Raw genomic sequence first — 17,928 nt, 5'->3', positions numbered from 1 at the left:
TCATCTCAAGTTCTATCTCAACATGCAAAGACATCCCCGTCATCTTGCACTAATAGACATGTCATACCACTAACTTCCAACCTTTTAATGCAAGCTATCCACGTCATTTCAAGTTCTATCTTAACATACAAGACATCCACATCATCTTCCACTAATAGTCATATCATGCCATTGACTTTCAACTTCTTAGTACAAGCTATCTACGTCATCTCAAGTTCGATCTCAACATGCAAGACATCCTTATCACGTTCCACTTACTATCCACATCATCTGTCATTCGTAGATATGTCATCCCACTAACTTTTAACCTCTTAATACAACTATTCATGTCATCTCTACTTAATTTTATTTTTTATTTTTCGCAATCACCACAGCAACGTATGGAGTACCTTCTCGTTCTAATAATACAACAGCTTTGATTCCCTGAAGGCACACGCGATTACTTCATCTTCGAAGAAATCGAAGAGATAATCTATCGGCCCCCCCCCCCCCCCCCCCCCCCCCCCCCCTTGCACTTGTTGCCTGACAGTAAGATCCATCATAATTCAGTTTCACGACTCGACCATGACTGCGTAGTGGAGGATACTAGAGGGATTAACTAGTTATACATGACTAATTTTATAGAACTTTTTTTGAATCACAAGCACGTTCACGCTATGATGAGCTACTTGATCATGTACACTAGAAGATTGGTTCCTAATATGATGAGCTACTTGACCATTGTAACTGCTATGTTTTGTAACTCTTCTCTATCATTACACAAATTGGTAGATCTCCTGCCGTTCTTTTTAAAAAATAATGATTTTCTAATTATTTCTAATTAAAGAATATACCGATGAGGGAGTTAAACGTGACTTAGAAGATATTGATCACCTCAAAGCTATAGGTGCCGATGGAATGCCGGCTATGTTTTATATGCAATTTTTGGAATATTGTGGGACAAGTAAGTGTGAGATCATGTGTGACGAAAAATTGGCCTGAAACAAAATTGATATTGCAAAGTGATTAATATAAAGATATTTGTTAACATTTACGTATTGCAAATGTGTTTTCTTGAGATGAATGGCACACTGTGTGAGTGGGGCTGCATTGATTGATCCTGAGCCAAGTCATGGAGCAAAGTATTTATATTTAGGTAAAGACTTTGTCATGGATGTGCGGGCGATAAACACACCCCACACCCGCACACCTCAGCATGCTCTCTCTCTCCGGTAACCGGCGGCCTCCTCCCCGACGACCTCGCCCCTCCGCATCCTTGCGCCGCGCTGGCTTGGGGTTCTGGCAGGTTCAGCTCCGACGACGGTGCCGCCCTGGTAAGGTAGGCAGCTTCCTCCTCCTCCTCCTCCTAGATTTGCGAGCTAGGGTTCCGGCGAGCTCTCCATCTCGTCTTCCCCAACTTGGCGGCCTTAGAAGGGAAGGTTGGGGGGGGGGGGAGGAAGGCCGGCCAGGCAGCGTGGATGGCAGTTAGGGACCCTAGCGGCGGTGGAGGCAACCGGCCAAGTCAGGGTGGGGGTGCCATGTCCATGGCGGGAGGGGGGGGGGGGGGGGGGGTTGGCACCGCGCGCGAGGTAGGGTTTCACCAAAGCGGCCATGGCCGCTGAGCTCCGACGAAACCCTAGCTCGCCCGCAGCGGGGCGGTGAGACCGTGGCGGCGGGACGGTGGGACCTCAGGGAGGAAGAAGATAGATAGTTGGACCACGGGAAGACGAGAGAGGAGCGCGCACGTGCGGAGCGGCCGGCCGTGCGAGTGGCCTAACGCATGGCCAGCCATGCTATAGCCTTGTCCATTGGTATTTTTGTTAGTCTTTCAATGTGCTCCTTTTAATTGGGCCGTTCCAAATTGTAATTTATTCTAGTTTTTTCTAAGCTCATGGATTTTTCTATGCACTTAGACATACACTATGTCTACCAGAAAAGCTAAAACTATTTATAATTCAGAATAGAGGTAATAGCTAACCATAATCTAAAAAACTGAAAAAGGTACATGAGTTTGTTTTGGTGTGCTCCGCTTCGATCGGCTCGTTGGAAATGGCATACCGTGATATATCGAGGCCTAGCTACTTTTGCTCTTCCGTACTGCTGTCGCAGCCATACATATGGCGCATGATTGTGGTTGGAATCCGAGGAAGATCAACCAACTCGGTTTGATTTTGCAAATAAACCAGACCGTCAGAATTATTATTCACAAACATACCAAATTAAAGTAGGAGTGCTCATCACACATATTCACATCCATGTTCACACACAACACGCCCAATATTTGTTCTACCACGAACGGCGACATGCATATATAGCGTCCTCTGAATCGATCTGAAGACGATGGCTGGTCACCTCGGCATGAAACCAAACAGGGTTCATTCGGGGGCGATCAATCTCAGAAACATTTGTGTACGCCACTGAAATTGTGCAAGTCTGTCACAAAAGGAAGCTACCGGCGCTGGTGCTTAAATTGGATTTTGCCAAAGCATTTGACACGGTGAATTGGGAGGGTCTGTTCAGAGTTCTTCGAGCAAGGGGCTTCAATGATCTCTGGGTAAATTGGATACATAAAATTCTTGCCTCATCCAAGTCAGCGGTAATGGTGAATGGGTGCCCTGGGCCTTGGATAACCTGCAAAAGAGGACTTCGTCAGGGCGATCCTTTGTCGCCTTATCTCTTCCTATTAGTGGCTGAAACTTTACAGTGCATGATCAAGGCAAACACCAACAGTATAACACACCCAATTTGTGTTGGACAGCCCTGTGCAGTACTCCAATACGCCGACGATACTTTAATCGTGCTAAAAGGTGACTTGCAGGACATTAGAACTCTGAAGGTTCTGCTAGATCAATTTGCTAGCATGACAGGGCTGCATATTAACTATGCCAAGAGTACGGTTGTGCCAATCCATATGGCTGAAGATACAGTGCAAGCTTGTGAACTGGGTTGCAGAAGAGAAGGTTTCCCTCAAACCTACTTGGGCCTCCCACTTTCAGTAAATAAGTTGTCCATCTCAGCTTACACTCCGTATATTCAGAAAGCAGACAAGTATCTTGCTTCCTGGCAGGCGAGCCTCCTTAACACAATGGGTCGTGTGGTACTTGTTAATTCAGTTCTAGACAGCCAACTCGTCTACTTCACGAGTTCTCTACCACTGCCTACATCACTGATTCAACAAATGGACAAACGACGCCGCGCCTTCATGTGGTCTGGGAAAACCGATGGGAAAGCCTCTCCATCAAAGTGTTTGGTGGCATGGCCAAATGTGTGCACTACAAAAGACCTAGGAGGGCAGGGCATCAAGGATGTGGGCACGCAAAAACATTTGCTTGCTGCTGAAATTGGTTCATAGATTGCACTGCTCTGAAAATTCAGCATGGGCACAATGGGTAAGACAGAGAGCATGTACCGCAACACTGAAAGGAGACCTGCAGGGGGAACATTGGGATGTACTTCGATCCATCCTACCCCTTTACCAAGCCATCACCACTGTTGACCTCGGCGACGGAAAGAGCACTTCCTTCTGGTTCGACGTTTGGTATGGTGACGATGCTCTAGGAGACACATACCCAGCCCTCCTCAGTCACTGCAGGCAACAGGATGTTTCGGTGCAGCAGGTTGTCGAGGATGGACTGCAGGGTACCATGGTCTCCAGACTTTCAACAATGGCAGCGCAACAACTTCAGGAGATGCAGAACGTGATTGATGCAGTAAACTTAACTGAAGATATGGACCGTCGGCTGTCTCCTTTCAGCTGCGGTGAAGGTAAATTGGACACTGGAAGTATATACAAGCTTCTGAAAGCCCGTGGACAGGAAGCGGATGAAAGCGTGGTCTTCATCTGGAAGACCTCAGCTCCACCACGGGTCCAGTTGTTTATGTGGTTACTGTCACAAAAACGTATCCAGTGCCGCGTCAATCGGCTCGTTGGCATACCGTGACAGCGAGGCCTACTTTTGCTCTTCCGTACTGCTGTCGCAGGCGCAGCCATACATATGGCGCATGATTCTGGTTGGAATCCGATCGAGGAAGATGAACCAACTCGGTTTGATTTTGCAAATAAACCAGACCGTCAGAATTATTATTCACAAACATACCAAATTAAAGTAGGAGTGCTCATCACACATATTCACATCCATGTTCACACACAGCACGCACATATATTTGTTCTAACACGAACGGCGACACGCATATATAGCGTCCTCTGCATCGATCTGAAGACGACGGCCGGTCACCTCGGCATGGAACGGATCCTGCTTGTCCTAGTCCTGTAGTATCTTTGCTATCTAGGCGAGGACGAGGCTCTTCTTGAAATGCGCGATCTGGATGTTCTCCACGTTGAGCTTCTTGAAGTTGCTGTTCTTCCTGGTGCTGAAGAATTCGCCCCAATTGTAGGGGTTGTACCTGGGCGGGTCGTCCTCGCTCACCAGCTCCTCCACGGGCTCCACCATGGTGTAGCTCGCCGGGTTGAAGAAGTAGGGCAAGGAGAACCTCTCCCTCGCCGAGTTCACCGACACCCGGTGCTCCGCGCTCTCGTACCTGTCGTTGCTCCACACCTGGATGAGGTCGCCGACGTTGATGATGAACGAGTCCGGCACGGGCCTGACGCGGACCCACTCGCCGTCGGAGCGCCGCCGGACGTCCAGCCCGCCGACGTCGTCCTGGTACAGGATGGTCAGGGCGCCGCCGTCCTTGTGCCGCCCCACGCCGAGGGCCAGGTCGGGGCTCGGGCACGTAGGGTAGTGGTTCAGCCGGATGAAGGTGGTCTGGTCCTTGAAGAAGCCGTGCAGCCGGTCGGGCCTCAGCTTCAGGCTCCGGGCGATCAGCTCCAGCAGCTTGAACGCCAGCTCCTCCATCGCCTTCGCGTACTCCTCCAGCGCCTCTCTGCAGCCAAAAATATCATCGGTCCAGCATGTTCAATTATTGTTAAATTAAATAATGCTAATATGAGAATACTAGCTATAGAATAAGTTATTTTATACCTACCTCTATTTACGATAATTTTTATACTTAAGGATCTTTACCGTAACATTACGATAAACCACTTAGTGAAAAGTTAATATGTAAATTAGTATAATAATTATTGTAACTTAAAGTGGCTATAGAATAAGTTATTCTATAACCAGTCGTGTATATATATATATATATATATATATATATATATATATATATATATATATATATATATATATATATATATATATAAAAGTTTCGTTTCGTCGCTCTCCTGAAGCCCGGCAGATCCTGGGGCCACTTGTTCTGGAACACAAGCTCGCCGTCGGCCACGGCGGCCGGCGGCGGCGGCTCGCGAGGGACGAGGTCGAACACCTCCTTCCAGTCCCTCACGTTCTTGGTGTGCTCCGACTCGTAGTACCCAAGCGGCCCCGCCTCGCTCCTCCGCACGGCGGCCTTCCGCTCCGGCGGCAGCGCGAAGAAGGCGCGCTGCGCCGCCGTCACGCGCGCCACGGTCTCCGCGGGCACGCCGTGGCCCACCACCACGAAGAAGCCCCAGTCCCGGCTCGCCGCGCCCACCTCGGCGGCCAGCGCGTCCACCGCGGCCGCGTCGCCGCCATCGGCGATGAGAGGCGAGAGGTCGATGAGAGGGATGCCGGTGGCCTCAGTCATGGTGGGCTTCGGGCGGTGCTCGGGGGCCTGCACGAAGGCCTGGTCCATGGCGAGGCTGCCCATGGCGATCACGTTGCTCCGTGGGAAGGTTGTGTGAGGCTGTGATGTCTTGGCTACTTGGCGCCTGTGCGAGAGTGAGGCTGGGGCCTGTGATGAGGTGGTTAAATGTGACGTTTGGCCTGGTTGGATTCAATGAATCTGGATGGATTTTTAGGTGAATCTTGTTTTCTAGCACTTCTTCCATTTAATTGGCTGATGTGTCCATGTACACAAGCTGATGGGTGTAGTCCCTCGGCCCAGGAAAAAAAAACACGCGTGTCCAGAATTACGTTTTTCAGACGGAGAGAGTACTAAACAAACTTTGTGTTGTTTTGATCGATGGTGCGGTTGTGCTTGGTGTGTTCTAGTAGTATGTGTGACGTCACGGATGATTGAAGGATCCGGTTCCACTATAGCCCGGGGTGGGATGTTATACTCGTATGATATGATGCTTTTGTACTAGCGCAAGAGTTATGGAGAAGTAAAACTTTTTTTTCTTTGGCTATATACTAGCGCCTGATCGTGTGCACACGGAAATGCACGTTCCTGCTTACTTCTCTTTGCGTTATTTTCTCCTCACCACTAGAAAAATTTTAGCTGACGTTTGGTTCCACGACCGGAAGGGTAACACGAATGGAACGGATACCTTTTCTGTTTGGTTGGTCATTATTGTTTTTTATGGTAGCGAGCGGGACCGACTAACACCGATAATCGGGCGTGAACGGATGGCTGAAGGCTCGGACCTATTCCCAGACCAATCGTTTCCATCGTACGTCTAACCCGATAGCGCTGTGATCGGGTCACACCGAAAAACGATTCAACCAGACAACACCTCAGTGAGGATGATCCCATGATCCCATACCATGGTACCTACCGTGGATTCACGACATCTGTCATGCGCATGTATCTAACATATATGATTGTTGCTTAAATTTAGGAGAAATAGTTACAAATAAAAATTATAAATCTCTTCTGCGTTTGGTTCATACACGTGCCGTGAATCCACAACATGTGCTCATGGTTGTTCCATAGGGATTGTCCTCACTGAATTTTTGCCCTCACCACACCTCCAACTCTCCTACCTCGATCGGGAGTCGCCGCCCTCACAGTCACAGCTACCCAGCCTGTGACTGCAACCGCTGCTAATCTTAGTGTCTTCTTTGTCCCTTGCTAGAGTGCGCCCGTCTCCCACCACCTTCGATAATGTAGCACCTCTTTTGCCGCCACCTTCCTCCACCGTCGTCACCAATCTTAGTCGTTACGTCTTCTTCATCTTTGATCGATGCCCTCGCCGCCTACACTGCCCAATCAGCGTCTCCCACCTGCCAACGGACGACGCCCCCACTACCCCCGCCCTCCACCGTCGTCTCTGCCACTACCACCATCGATCTGTCAAAGAGGTGAAGAACCACTTTAATGGAATCTTGGCTTGGAGAACGAAGCACCTTGTGATCAAGCCAGTTCATAGATAACCACTCATAGAACAATCAGGGGCTAAAACACAAGCTTCATAGGAGGCTAAATCATCTGCAACCCTGTTACATGTTCTATTACAGATAGAGACTTTACAAGAGTTGAAGTCATACACCATATGGTCTCTAATATGATGGATTAATGAACCAATCTTGCTTCTATCCTTCTCTGTTGAAGATAGAGCCAATGCTAAGGTTGTAGCATCTGTTTCCAGAATGATATGCATCATGCCAAGATGTGTTGCCTGGATTCCTTGGAGGGCCGCCATTGCTTCAGTTTACAAAGCAGAAGCTGTATATCTCATATTATCAGCGCTAGCTGTAAGCACATCCCCACATGTATCTCTAATCACAAAGCCTCGGCCTCCTGTTCTCGTTTGTTGGTAAAAGGCACTGTCAATATTGATCTTGTAATTGTCAATAGGTGGTGGCTTCCACGAGCATGGTACAATTTTTTTATAGACCGACCAGTATTGTTCAATCTCTCAAATTCTAGCTGATGGTACATTATAGAATTCTGAATTTCTGATGCACTCATAAGCCTATGGCCTTCGTTTACCTTATTCCGTGCTGACCACCATCTTCACAACAACACTATCACCTTTAAATGTACAGATTTTTCAAGAGACAAGATCATGTGGACGGTTTCCCTCTCTGATTGACATCCTAGTAACATTACCATGTGTTCTTCCATATTCAATAGCCGCCAACAGTGTTTCAAAAAAAATATGGCCACAATCTTCGTCCGGTCTGTTGCAAACCAGACATAGGGTGTCTGTTTTAATTCCTCGACAGGCCAAATTTCTTCTTACAGGAAGACTGTTGTGGGCTAAACGCCAAATACACATCTGGACCTTGTTGGGGACTTTTAGTTGCCAAATCTTATGCCATTGGAATTCGCCTTCCCTATTAATTACAGTCCGAGATGTAGAAGCATCCATGTGGGCAAGTGCGTCTCTTCTGGCCACAGCTAACTTATAAGCTGATTTAACGAAGAAAAGTCCATTTGAATCAAAGTGCCAAGCTGGCCAATCTTCCATTCAATCATCAATAGGAATCCTAAGAATCTCATTTGCATCTTTTGACCAAAAGGTATCATGTACTACTTGCACATCCCATCCTCCAGTTATTGGATTAATTAACTCATCCACTCTCCTTAGCAAAGAAGTACGCCTTGGTGTAATCGGCCTTCTGGTAGTATCTTTAGGTAGCCATGGGTCCTCCCAGGTTTTAATCTTTTCTCCATTGTCGATTCTCCAAATCAAGTCTTTCTTTTGTAATTCCCGCCCTGTTCAGTATACTTCTCACAGCATATGGGCGACAACTGAGAATATCTGACTGAGGGAAGTATTTGGCTTTTAAGACTTGACCACATAATCGGCATGTTCGCTGATTGGTTTCTAGGCTGATAAGTCCGGCTGGTGCTGGTTTGTTGTGAGTGTTGGTTGACTGATAAGCTCTAGCTGAAACCAACAAGCAAACAGACTAAATGTATCAGGATTTGTGAGTGGTCGCCATGCTTGTCTACCGAACATGGCCATATTGAAAAGATGCAAATCCCTGAATTCTAGGCCACCCTTTTTCTTGGGTCTAGTCCTTCTCCCAACTCAAGACAAAAATAATAAAATCCACAGGCCTTGAGGGCTTGAGGCAGCTGGAAACAGGGCATCATGATGGCAAGCCGAAACGCCACCATAAGGTGGCAGTTTGGCGTCCATTTCTCCCGATCGATCAGCAAGAACCGGGACAGCAAGCAGCGAGTGAGAGATGTTCCGGGCCGCTTTTCGGAGCATGATGTCCAACTCCCCAGCTTGTCTCCATGCCTCCGGTTGAGCAGCCGTGTCCCCCCTCACGCCTCACCAACAGTCACCCGTGCATGTGCCCGGTCCCCGTCGAGTTCTTGCTGAATGCTGAGTGAGCATCAGTGACAGTGACAGGGAGACAAGCTACCGTATGCGCTGCTGCTGTCACACCAAAAACTTCCCTTTGCACCGGCCGATCTGTATGCACCGGCTGGCCTGGCCCTCCCCTGTTCATGGATCGACTGGCGATGACTGACGTGGATGCATGCCTTTGACACTCTAGCTAGTATGGGCCTGGTGACATGCATGCTGGTAGCAATGGCGAAAATATTTTTAATTTAATTTGTTTCTGTGTGTGATAGTGTGCTTAGGTTGGAGGCAACGCGTACCAGGTGCCGGGCGGGCGGAGGGACGGCAACGTCTCGGTGGCTCAGGAGACGAGCGCCCGCGACGGCGAGCGTGAAGCAGCTGAACCAGATCTTCGGCGCCAAGGGCTGAGCCAGTCGGACATGGTCGCCCTCTCGGGGGCGCACACGATCGGGATGTTGCAGTGCAGCTCCTTCAATTCAGGAGCTGGCTCTACGCCTACGGGCCCAACGCCGGCGGGCAGGACCCCAGTTACGTGCCGGCGGGCAGACGGTGCCACTGGACCCGATGACGCCGACGGCCTTCGACACCAACTACTACGCCGCCATCATACCGTCGCCAACCGCGGCCTGCTCAGCTCCGACCAGGCGCTGCTGAGCGACCCGACCACGGCGGCACAGCACAGGTGATCGGCTACACCAACAACTAGCCAGGAGACGTTCCAGGCCGACTTCGGCGCCGCCATGGTCAAGATATGGGCGCCGCCGGCAGCATCCGGACCAACTGCAGGGTGGCAAACTGAATGGGCGCATTTGGACGTACCTGTCGGGGCGTACGTGTACGTACGATGCAGAGTGTAAGGCCTCGTTCGACTTACCCTATATTTGACTTGTTTAACTTTTTTTTTATCGAAATAATGTTTTTCTTTCACAACATTTCAGTCAGAACAGTGTTTTTCAGTCAATTTCAGCCAAGATTCAGTAAGCCGAACGGAGCCTAAGGGTGGTGTGGTCTCTGATAATGTTCTCCGGTTCTATAGATTTGTACTTCTGCACGTGCTACAGCGCTAGATATAGCTTAGAGGAAGGCTAATAATGCAGCCGACTACTGGTTGTACAGAAACTTACAGTCAATTTATCAGCCTACTTATATAATAGTTAGTTGGCTTATAGCCCACTTGTCTACATAAGCTTGTTTCTCTTTTTTTTCCTCACCTCTCTCTCTTCCACATCAGCCTACAACCTGTCTATAGCCCCTTATAATACTTGCTCTTAGCTCGTAGGTCTGTAGCTTTTCTTTTATGTAATATAGCTTTGCTCATTATTTTGGCCTGTGTACTTCTTACCTGCCTATGGTTGCGACAAGTATACCATGATAGTGGTCAATAAAAGGCTGCTACAAACAAGTCATTGTAACCTCTCCATGTGTACAGTGTACCTCGCTACCTGCGTCTCCTGTCCCCAGGCCCCCAAGTGCATACTAGCTAGACAGGATATGAACCAACCGCTGCTCCAAGTATTCATTCACTATGGGCGCGTTTGGTTTCCTGGATGCAGCCCAACCAAGCTCCTCGCGTGCAGCTAGCGCATGATTGGTTGGCTGTGCTAGCCACTGGGCCTGTCCCAGGCCATGCAAAACGGACGCCCGAAGCTGGCTCTGTGGATACGAGAAATTTTCTCGTTTCTATCGGGCCAGGCTGCCGTGGTGCAGCGCACTTGAGCGTGAGGTACCGAATGAGAGAGCAGTGGTGCGGGACACCAAACAGTGTCTCTCCGTGACTTGGCTAGACAGAAACGATAACCAAACAAGAGAAGCTGCATGTGCTAAGCCTGGCCGGCCGGAGCCAGGACGTTAGAATACGAGCCAGGCTTCATTCATCCGGAGACCAAACGCGCCATATATTTTGGCGTAACCAGAGAGTCTTCAATATACTACTAAATAACACTTTCGATCTCCTATAGGTTTAGTTGGGTTCTTATCTTAGTATTTTGCTCTTCAAGAGTAACACAAGATACAGCAATTGCAATTCTCCGGTTCAAGTTAATTTAAAGAATTCCATCTAGTTTACTGCAATTCTAATCACTGTATATTCCTATGTTAATAGCATTTGTTCGATGTACTCAGTTTCCTGTAACTTCTATGAAATGTTTTGAGATGTTGTCTTCGCAAACAATAAGGCTTAGGAGTGGGCATCCGTCCGTCCGGACGCCGTATTCTAGGCCTTCGTGGCCCAACAGACCTGCTCCCCTGTGTCTCCCAATCTATCTCTCAAAATATCTTCCAGTCCCATGCTTGCCCATCGCGTGCGCTCGTTGTTCGGCTGTTGCCGTCTTCACTGCCGTGCACCCTATCTCATGGCGCGCGGCACCCCATCCGGCACAGCGCTCCCATCCCACATCGTGCCCCCTCCGCCACCACGCCATGCTCCATCCCCCGCCGTGCCCGCTCTAGCTCGACGTGCACTGCACTCCCGCTCCAGCTCGCTGCGCGCCGTGCCCCCGCTGCTGCATGCCGTGTCTCGTCCCCCACACGCGTCAGGGTGCTGCTAGGGTGCTGTTGAGGTGCCGCCGCCGCCGTTCCCCACCATAAGGTCATGGCTGCTGTCGACGTCGTGGCCGTCGTGACGCAGGACCTCAGCAAAGAGATGTTGCGATCAAACTGCATGTTGTAAGCCTATGTTTCAAGTTTATTAGACGTTTTAGAGGTATGTTGCAATTGTTTCATATGAATGTTGCAAAAGTAGATTAGGGATGTTGCACATGTTGCAAGTATTTCAGAGGCATGTTGCAAGTGTTTCAGAGGTGTTGTTAAAATGGTTCATCTGTTCCAGACGTATGTTGCAAGCGTTCCGATCTGGATGTTGCATATGTTTCACACATATGTTGCAATAATATGTTCCAAATGTTTTAGCTGTTTTAGTCTTATGCTGCAGTAAGTGTTTAAATGTTGCAAGTTGCAAGTGTTTTTATCTAATGTTGCATATGTGTTCACACATATGTTGCAAGTGTATGTTCTAGATGTTTCATCTGTTTCACACGGATATTGCATTCAATTGTTTTTGTGTTGTACGTGTTTCATTTGTTCGGAGAGTCAAGGGGCGCAAGGAGTGATGGTGGCACGGCACGGGGCACTAGGTAATGATGGGGTGTGGCGAGCTAGGGGTTGACGGACGAGGCCGATAAAGCTCCTATGAGACAGAGAAGCCTTTTTTATATGATGGGTGTCGACGAAATATGGTCGGCAGTCTATCTAGGGGTATGCCTAAGGTAGTAAATTATCAGCAGACAAATGCGCAAGCAACAAACAAAATGGTAACGCAAGACAGACACAAAGTTTTATCCAGGTTCGGCCGCCGTAAAGGCGTAATACCTACGTCCTACGTCTGATTATATTATTGTATGTCAATGAGAGATGTTTTTTAGAGGGGTCCCCTACCCGCCTTATATAGTCCAGGGGGCAGGGTTACAGATCTGGAAACTAATCCTAGTCAGTTACAATTGCCATAGGTGGCCGAATAAGGATTCCTATTCTAACCGACCAGGATCTTGCTTGATCTCCAAATTTGCCTCGACTCCTTGCGCGGGACTCCGAACAGGTTGGCGGGGCCGCACGTCGTCTTCTAGTGAACCGGACCCCCTGATCCGGGCTGGCCCAATCCTAGCCATAAGGGTATAGGGGTTAATACCCCCATAGCTAGTCCCTGAGCACCATGTATTATGCTGCGACACGCCGTTCAATCTCCTTCGATTAATGCGATCTGTCTTCATGTCATCTCCAACTGATTGAAACATTGACCAATCGAATACGCCAGCATTCTGGTCAGAACAGAGAGCAGTAGACCATGATTATAGCCGAAGATTTCGGTTGTCCGAAGAATGTATGGTGCTCTTAAAGAAAAAAGAAAAAGATTTCTTTCCTTATCAAGTGTGCCCACTTGTATTTCTGATAAGAAATGTAAGTGACCCTTGGACAGTAGTAATCCTGGCAATCAGTCAAAGCATAGGAGTCGATAAAATAAACACATTCACCGCAAGGTGAAGTGTGCCAACTTAGTCCCTGAGCCTGGTAGTAGGTGCCGTAGGCACGTGGTGCCAGGGTCTAAAAAGAATTTCCATTTAAGTTGAGAATCCAATCGTTGTACAGGCGATATGAGATGCACCGGTAGGCGCATCGTACCGATGTAGTCCCCGAGCTTGCTGGAAGGCGAGGTATGAGCCTTGTAGCAAGGTCCAAATAAATGCCTCTCGACTGTATGTGAGTACACATCACATGTAGCCGAGGAGAGCAGTCGCCGAGCAGTGGTCAGAACAGTCCCCGAGCATGGTAGTGGTCGATGCAGCATGGCAGTGGTCTGGACAGTCCCCGAGCATGGTAGTGGTCTGGACAGTCCCCGAGCACGATAGTGGTCTGGGCCATCCCTGAGCACGAGACGTGCGGCAAAGAAACAAATGCCACTTGTACTATTATTTAGTGTATTTATTTATCTTCTTACTCTGTCAAGTCCAATCTACCATGTCTGGTAAAAAAAGTAGACGAGTATAGCACGTCATACTGTCTTCTTGTCATTTCAAGCAAACAGTCACTTGGCCCCTGTATGGAGGTGCGTCAGTGTGGGCCCTCTCACATTGGCGACGAAGAGGCGCATACACTGATAACGAAGAGGTGCATATATTGGCATAGATCTCGAGGTTGTGAAAACAACCGTCTGCGGCACGTGTGCACGTCTCCCAAGAATCTTGGGCAGACAAAACGGTGGAACTCTTGGTTATTTATAATATAGAATTGGTAAGTTACTTTTTACCAAACCCTATTACCATTGGCCGTCGCAGCCTTCTTCTTCCTCTTGCCAACCCTAATACCTTGAAATCATCTCCAATCACTCCTCCACCATATCCACCTTCATCAGTAAGGGCGGATTCATGGCGAAGAGTGACGCCCAGAAGAAAACTAGAGTCATGGCGAAGGAGTGGTGGAAGTCAAGAAGTAACAAGCAGACCATCGAAGACCTCATCATCATGGGAGTACTCCACAACAAGGAACTCGCAGGATGGCGCACACCGGAGGGCGAAGGGTACCCCGATCCAGAACCAGGTGAGATTGTGGTTTTCGAAGATTTCTTCAAGCAGGGTTTTGGGGTTCCAGTGCACCCTTTCCTTCAGGGGCTCTGTCTGTATTACGAGATTGGGATTTGCAATCTGCATCCCAACTCGATTCTTCTTGTCTCCACCTTCATTCATCTTTGCGAAGCATATGGTGGCTTCTAGCCCCATTTCGACTTCTTTCGCCATCTTTTCTATCTACGGAAGAAAGGAAGCGGCGACTCGAAGATAGCTGGAGGTGTGTACCTTAATTTGCGTGACGGGATGAAGGCTCAGTACCTGCACTGTCCTTAGAACACGTCGCTTAACGACTGGTACAAGAAGTGGTTCTACATCCGTGAAGAGCCAAACACGATCACACTGTGCGATGTGGGGTTCATTCCGGAGAAGAAGACCAGCTGGTCAGAGAAGCCCGAGCACCTGGAATAGATCCTAGAACTACTTGGGATGATCCTATGGAGGAAACTGGATGGTTCGAGCATGGTCGGGAACTTCATCAGCCGAAGGATCCAGCCCGGAGGGTACATCCCGGCTACGAGTACCAAGGTAGTGCAGACCCAACGAGGACCAGGCAAGAGGCGCTTGACAAGATCGAAGTCAAAGCCAGGATTGAAGAGCTATTCAACTTAGCTAATCCAAATTATGTCAGATTGAGCGACATCGAGCATGCTTTCAAGCTCGCCCGACCTCCCCTAAAGGTAAATCATTCTGCCTTGTACCCGTAGTTTTATATTATAACAGAAACTTACTGTGTTATCGCCTTTGTGTTTCCCAGATTAATAGTCGTGATAGAGCAACAGTGTTCATATTGCCACCCCCTGGTGTAGATTGGCCGCAAGTTGGCAGCCCAACCACCCAGACCAGCACCAGGACTGAAGACGTCGACTGAGCGGTGCTCGGAGTTAGAGAGGAGGCAGCGGCCAAGGCTGCTGGTAAGCGGCCGACGACCAGCAAGCGTCATTAGGCGATCTTCATTCTATCGGATGGTGACACAGAAGAGGGAGAGAACGCAGACATCTTCCGACTCGTCCCTCAAAAGAGGAGGAGGCAACTGGAGTTGATGGAGCAAGGCGGCTCCTCCGTGCCGGTGGGACCCACATCGCCGACCACTGCGGTGCGAAGGACAAGCGGTGGAGGGGTCGAGCACCAAGCTCTAGCATCGGTGCTGGATGTAGAGGGAGACCAGGTGTCACCCGCACAGCAGGTGGAGCAAGCACGGCCGAAGAGACGTGCCTTTGCCACATCATTCTGCGCTTCCAATATGTAAGTATTAGTAACTTTGATGTAAGCTTGCAATTTTCATTGATTATGGTTGCCTTCTAAACCATACCTCGGATATACCAGGTCGGCGTCCACCGAAAATCTAGATCAACTAGCCGAGAGCGGCATGGCTTCACCGGCAATTACAGAGAAGACTACCTAGTAGCCGATCATGGAGGAAAACATAGCAGAAGGTCCACCGGAGCCTCAGACCACAAGCGGTCAGACAATAGTCCCCGAAAAAGGGGTCGAGGCAAGAGCCAAGCCAAGCAAAAATGCTCCGAGCACTAACCCTGCTGAGGGCGACACTTCAGCACCAAGGGTAACAGACCAAACCGAGGAGCAGCCGTCGGAAGTGATAGCACAGAGCATGTTTGCTGATGCTACAGCCCGTGGGAAGGCCATAGTGATCATAGAAGCTGCAAACCCCGGATCAGCACCGCTACCCGAAAAAGAGGCCAAAGAGGACGAAGTAGAGGAGGTCCTGGGCCGTCCCCAGGACAAACGACAACATGTATATGTGTCGTGCTGGCGGAACGACCAATGGGTTGTTCATGAGGAAATCCTAGAGGTCAAAGAGACCATAAAAGTTGAACGAGCGGCGAAAACATCTGGTGACGGAAGTCCAGGTATGCTTTGCTTGACCACCTAATCTTGCTATCCAGTCAAACTGTCTTACTTAGCTTTTTACATGCAGGACTTAATGAAGACCGCAAGGTACCGAAAGAAGTGCTTCGACCAGATTGAGGGGATCACAGCAAGCAATAAAGAACTAGCGGCCATGGTGGAACACTTGCACCACCAACTTGAAGCCGCCAACCATGAGAGGACAGAGCAAGAGGCGCAGAACTAGAACCTGGTCGTCCAACTCAGTAACAAAGAGCAGTAAAGAACAAGTAAGTTGTCACTTTATCACACAATGAGTGCATGACACGTGTTGTTGCATTATTGGTAGTAACAGCTATAGTGCAGGCTTAGAAGCCGAAGTAGTCCGTCTCTAAGAGGAGAATAGCCGTGCGGTCGTAGAGTGTGATCGCCTGAAGGAGGACAACAAGAAACTGGCGCATGAACAGTCGCAACTCTGGGACCACACAACCAAGATGAAGGAAGAACTGAAAAGTAAGTGTTCCAGACCACCTTGCTCACTTTTGTTGCCCGCTTTATTTTGTCTTGGTATGACATTTTAATGACTTATGCGGTTTGCAGTTTTAAAAGTCAATGCCAAGAAGCATCTGGAAGCCATGATGAAAGATCACAACAGCTGGAAGGCGCGGTGCCTAGAGATCACCGAGGATCGGGACACATGGAAAAACCGGTGCCAGGAAGTGGCAATCGGCATTTTGTCGGTCCTCAACCTTATCGACCCAGCGCTTACAGAGGAAGTGCCAAGGATGTCGTAGCTCAGACTAGTCAATAGATATCGAAAGGCATGGGGATGGTTCCAAGAGTTCGTGAAGGAGGCAGCTGAGTACACAGACACACATGTGCTAAGCATGGTACGTGCTCACTACCCCTTGATTAATCTCAAGCGCATGGAGGCTGGATACCTGAAGGAGGTAGATCCAGACAAGACTAAGGAGCTTCGGATGACCCAGCTAGACTTGTTGGCAAGAATAATTAGCGGCATTAACCTGTGTGGAGGTGGGACAACACCTATACAGGGTATGCCATCAACAAGTCAGCTGGAAACGCCATCAGTTTTGAGCCAACCGGCGAAGCCTGTGGTCTCGACCAGCTAGGCATCGGTGGGGCCATCCTCTTTAGCTTGACCAGTACAAGAGTCCCCGGGACTCGAGCACAATGTTAGGCCCAGCGAGCAGCAGGTGTCGCATAACCTGACTAGCTAATAGTGTAGGTTATAGCTGTAGAAGAAGATGTAGTTGTGTTATTGTAAACTTAGACCTTTTCAAGTAAGCTTGTAATAACATAACTGTATATCATCATAAGCTTGTTTGTTTTATGAAAAACGTATTTAAGCTTGAATCTCGCATTGGTGTAACTAAGTGAGAATATGTTAGCATTCTGTTTAGTTGTACCAGTTTAGTCGACACGTCATCCTAACAGGTTTGTATGGCCCTAGTTTGTCTTGTGGTCGGAGTGTGAGGAGCGTAGCCTGTGCACACGTAGATGCAGACAAGTCAAATCAGAGGGGACCTGCCGATCACCCGCAGCGTATAGAGCAGATCTTATGCACGTGTTGGGAGGAACCAGAGACAGGGCCTGCTCTAAAAACCCAGGAAAGAATGGAGGTTGGTTTTGACTGGTTAAGTTAGAATAATAATGGACTTTGAAGTGACACATTAGAGTGGCCAGAGAAATCATAGTAGCTTTATTGAATTAATTCAAAAGTACAAGAGAAGTACATATCTTAGCAGTTAAGCATAGAAACGCCTAAGCTTGTCGATGTGCCATGAATTGGGTACGTCCGTACCATCCAGGTGAGCTAACCTATAAGATGTAGATCGTGTAACTTCCTTGATCATGAAAGGCCCTTCCCATGGAGTTGCGAGTTTGTGGACACTAGCCTGTTTCGTCTTCCACTTCAGGACCAGGTCCCCGACCACA

General features: G+C 48.8%; 2 protein-coding genes across 2 annotated transcripts; one reads left to right on the top strand and one right to left on the bottom strand.

Annotated features, from left to right (window-relative positions):
• Positions 1-4,034: 4,034 nt before the first annotated feature.
• On the bottom strand, positions 4,035-5,725 carry LOC136482667 (jasmonate-induced oxygenase 2-like). Its single transcript, XM_066479877.1, has 2 exons — positions 5,207-5,725; positions 4,035-4,872 (listed from the first exon to the last, which is right to left on the bottom strand). Exons 1-2 carry the CDS (start codon positions 5,665-5,667, stop codon positions 4,266-4,268), a joined length of 1,068 nt encoding a protein of 355 aa, XP_066335974.1. The 5' UTR covers positions 5,668-5,725; the 3' UTR covers positions 4,035-4,265.
• A 3,440-nt stretch (positions 5,726-9,165) lies between these two features.
• LOC136456182 (peroxidase 5-like) lies at positions 9,166-9,693 on the top strand. Its single transcript, XM_066455967.1, has 2 exons — positions 9,166-9,174; positions 9,289-9,693. Exons 1-2 carry the CDS (start codon positions 9,166-9,168, stop codon positions 9,691-9,693), a joined length of 414 nt encoding a protein of 137 aa, XP_066312064.1.
• Positions 9,694-17,928: the final 8,235 nt, after the last annotated feature.

Source organism: Miscanthus floridulus, chromosome 1, assembly GCF_019320115.1.
Source record: "Miscanthus floridulus cultivar M001 chromosome 1, ASM1932011v1, whole genome shotgun sequence".
Classification (NCBI taxonomy): Eukaryota; Viridiplantae; Streptophyta; class Magnoliopsida; order Poales; family Poaceae; genus Miscanthus; species Miscanthus floridulus.
This window is presented reverse-complemented; position numbering and strand designations above follow the sequence as displayed.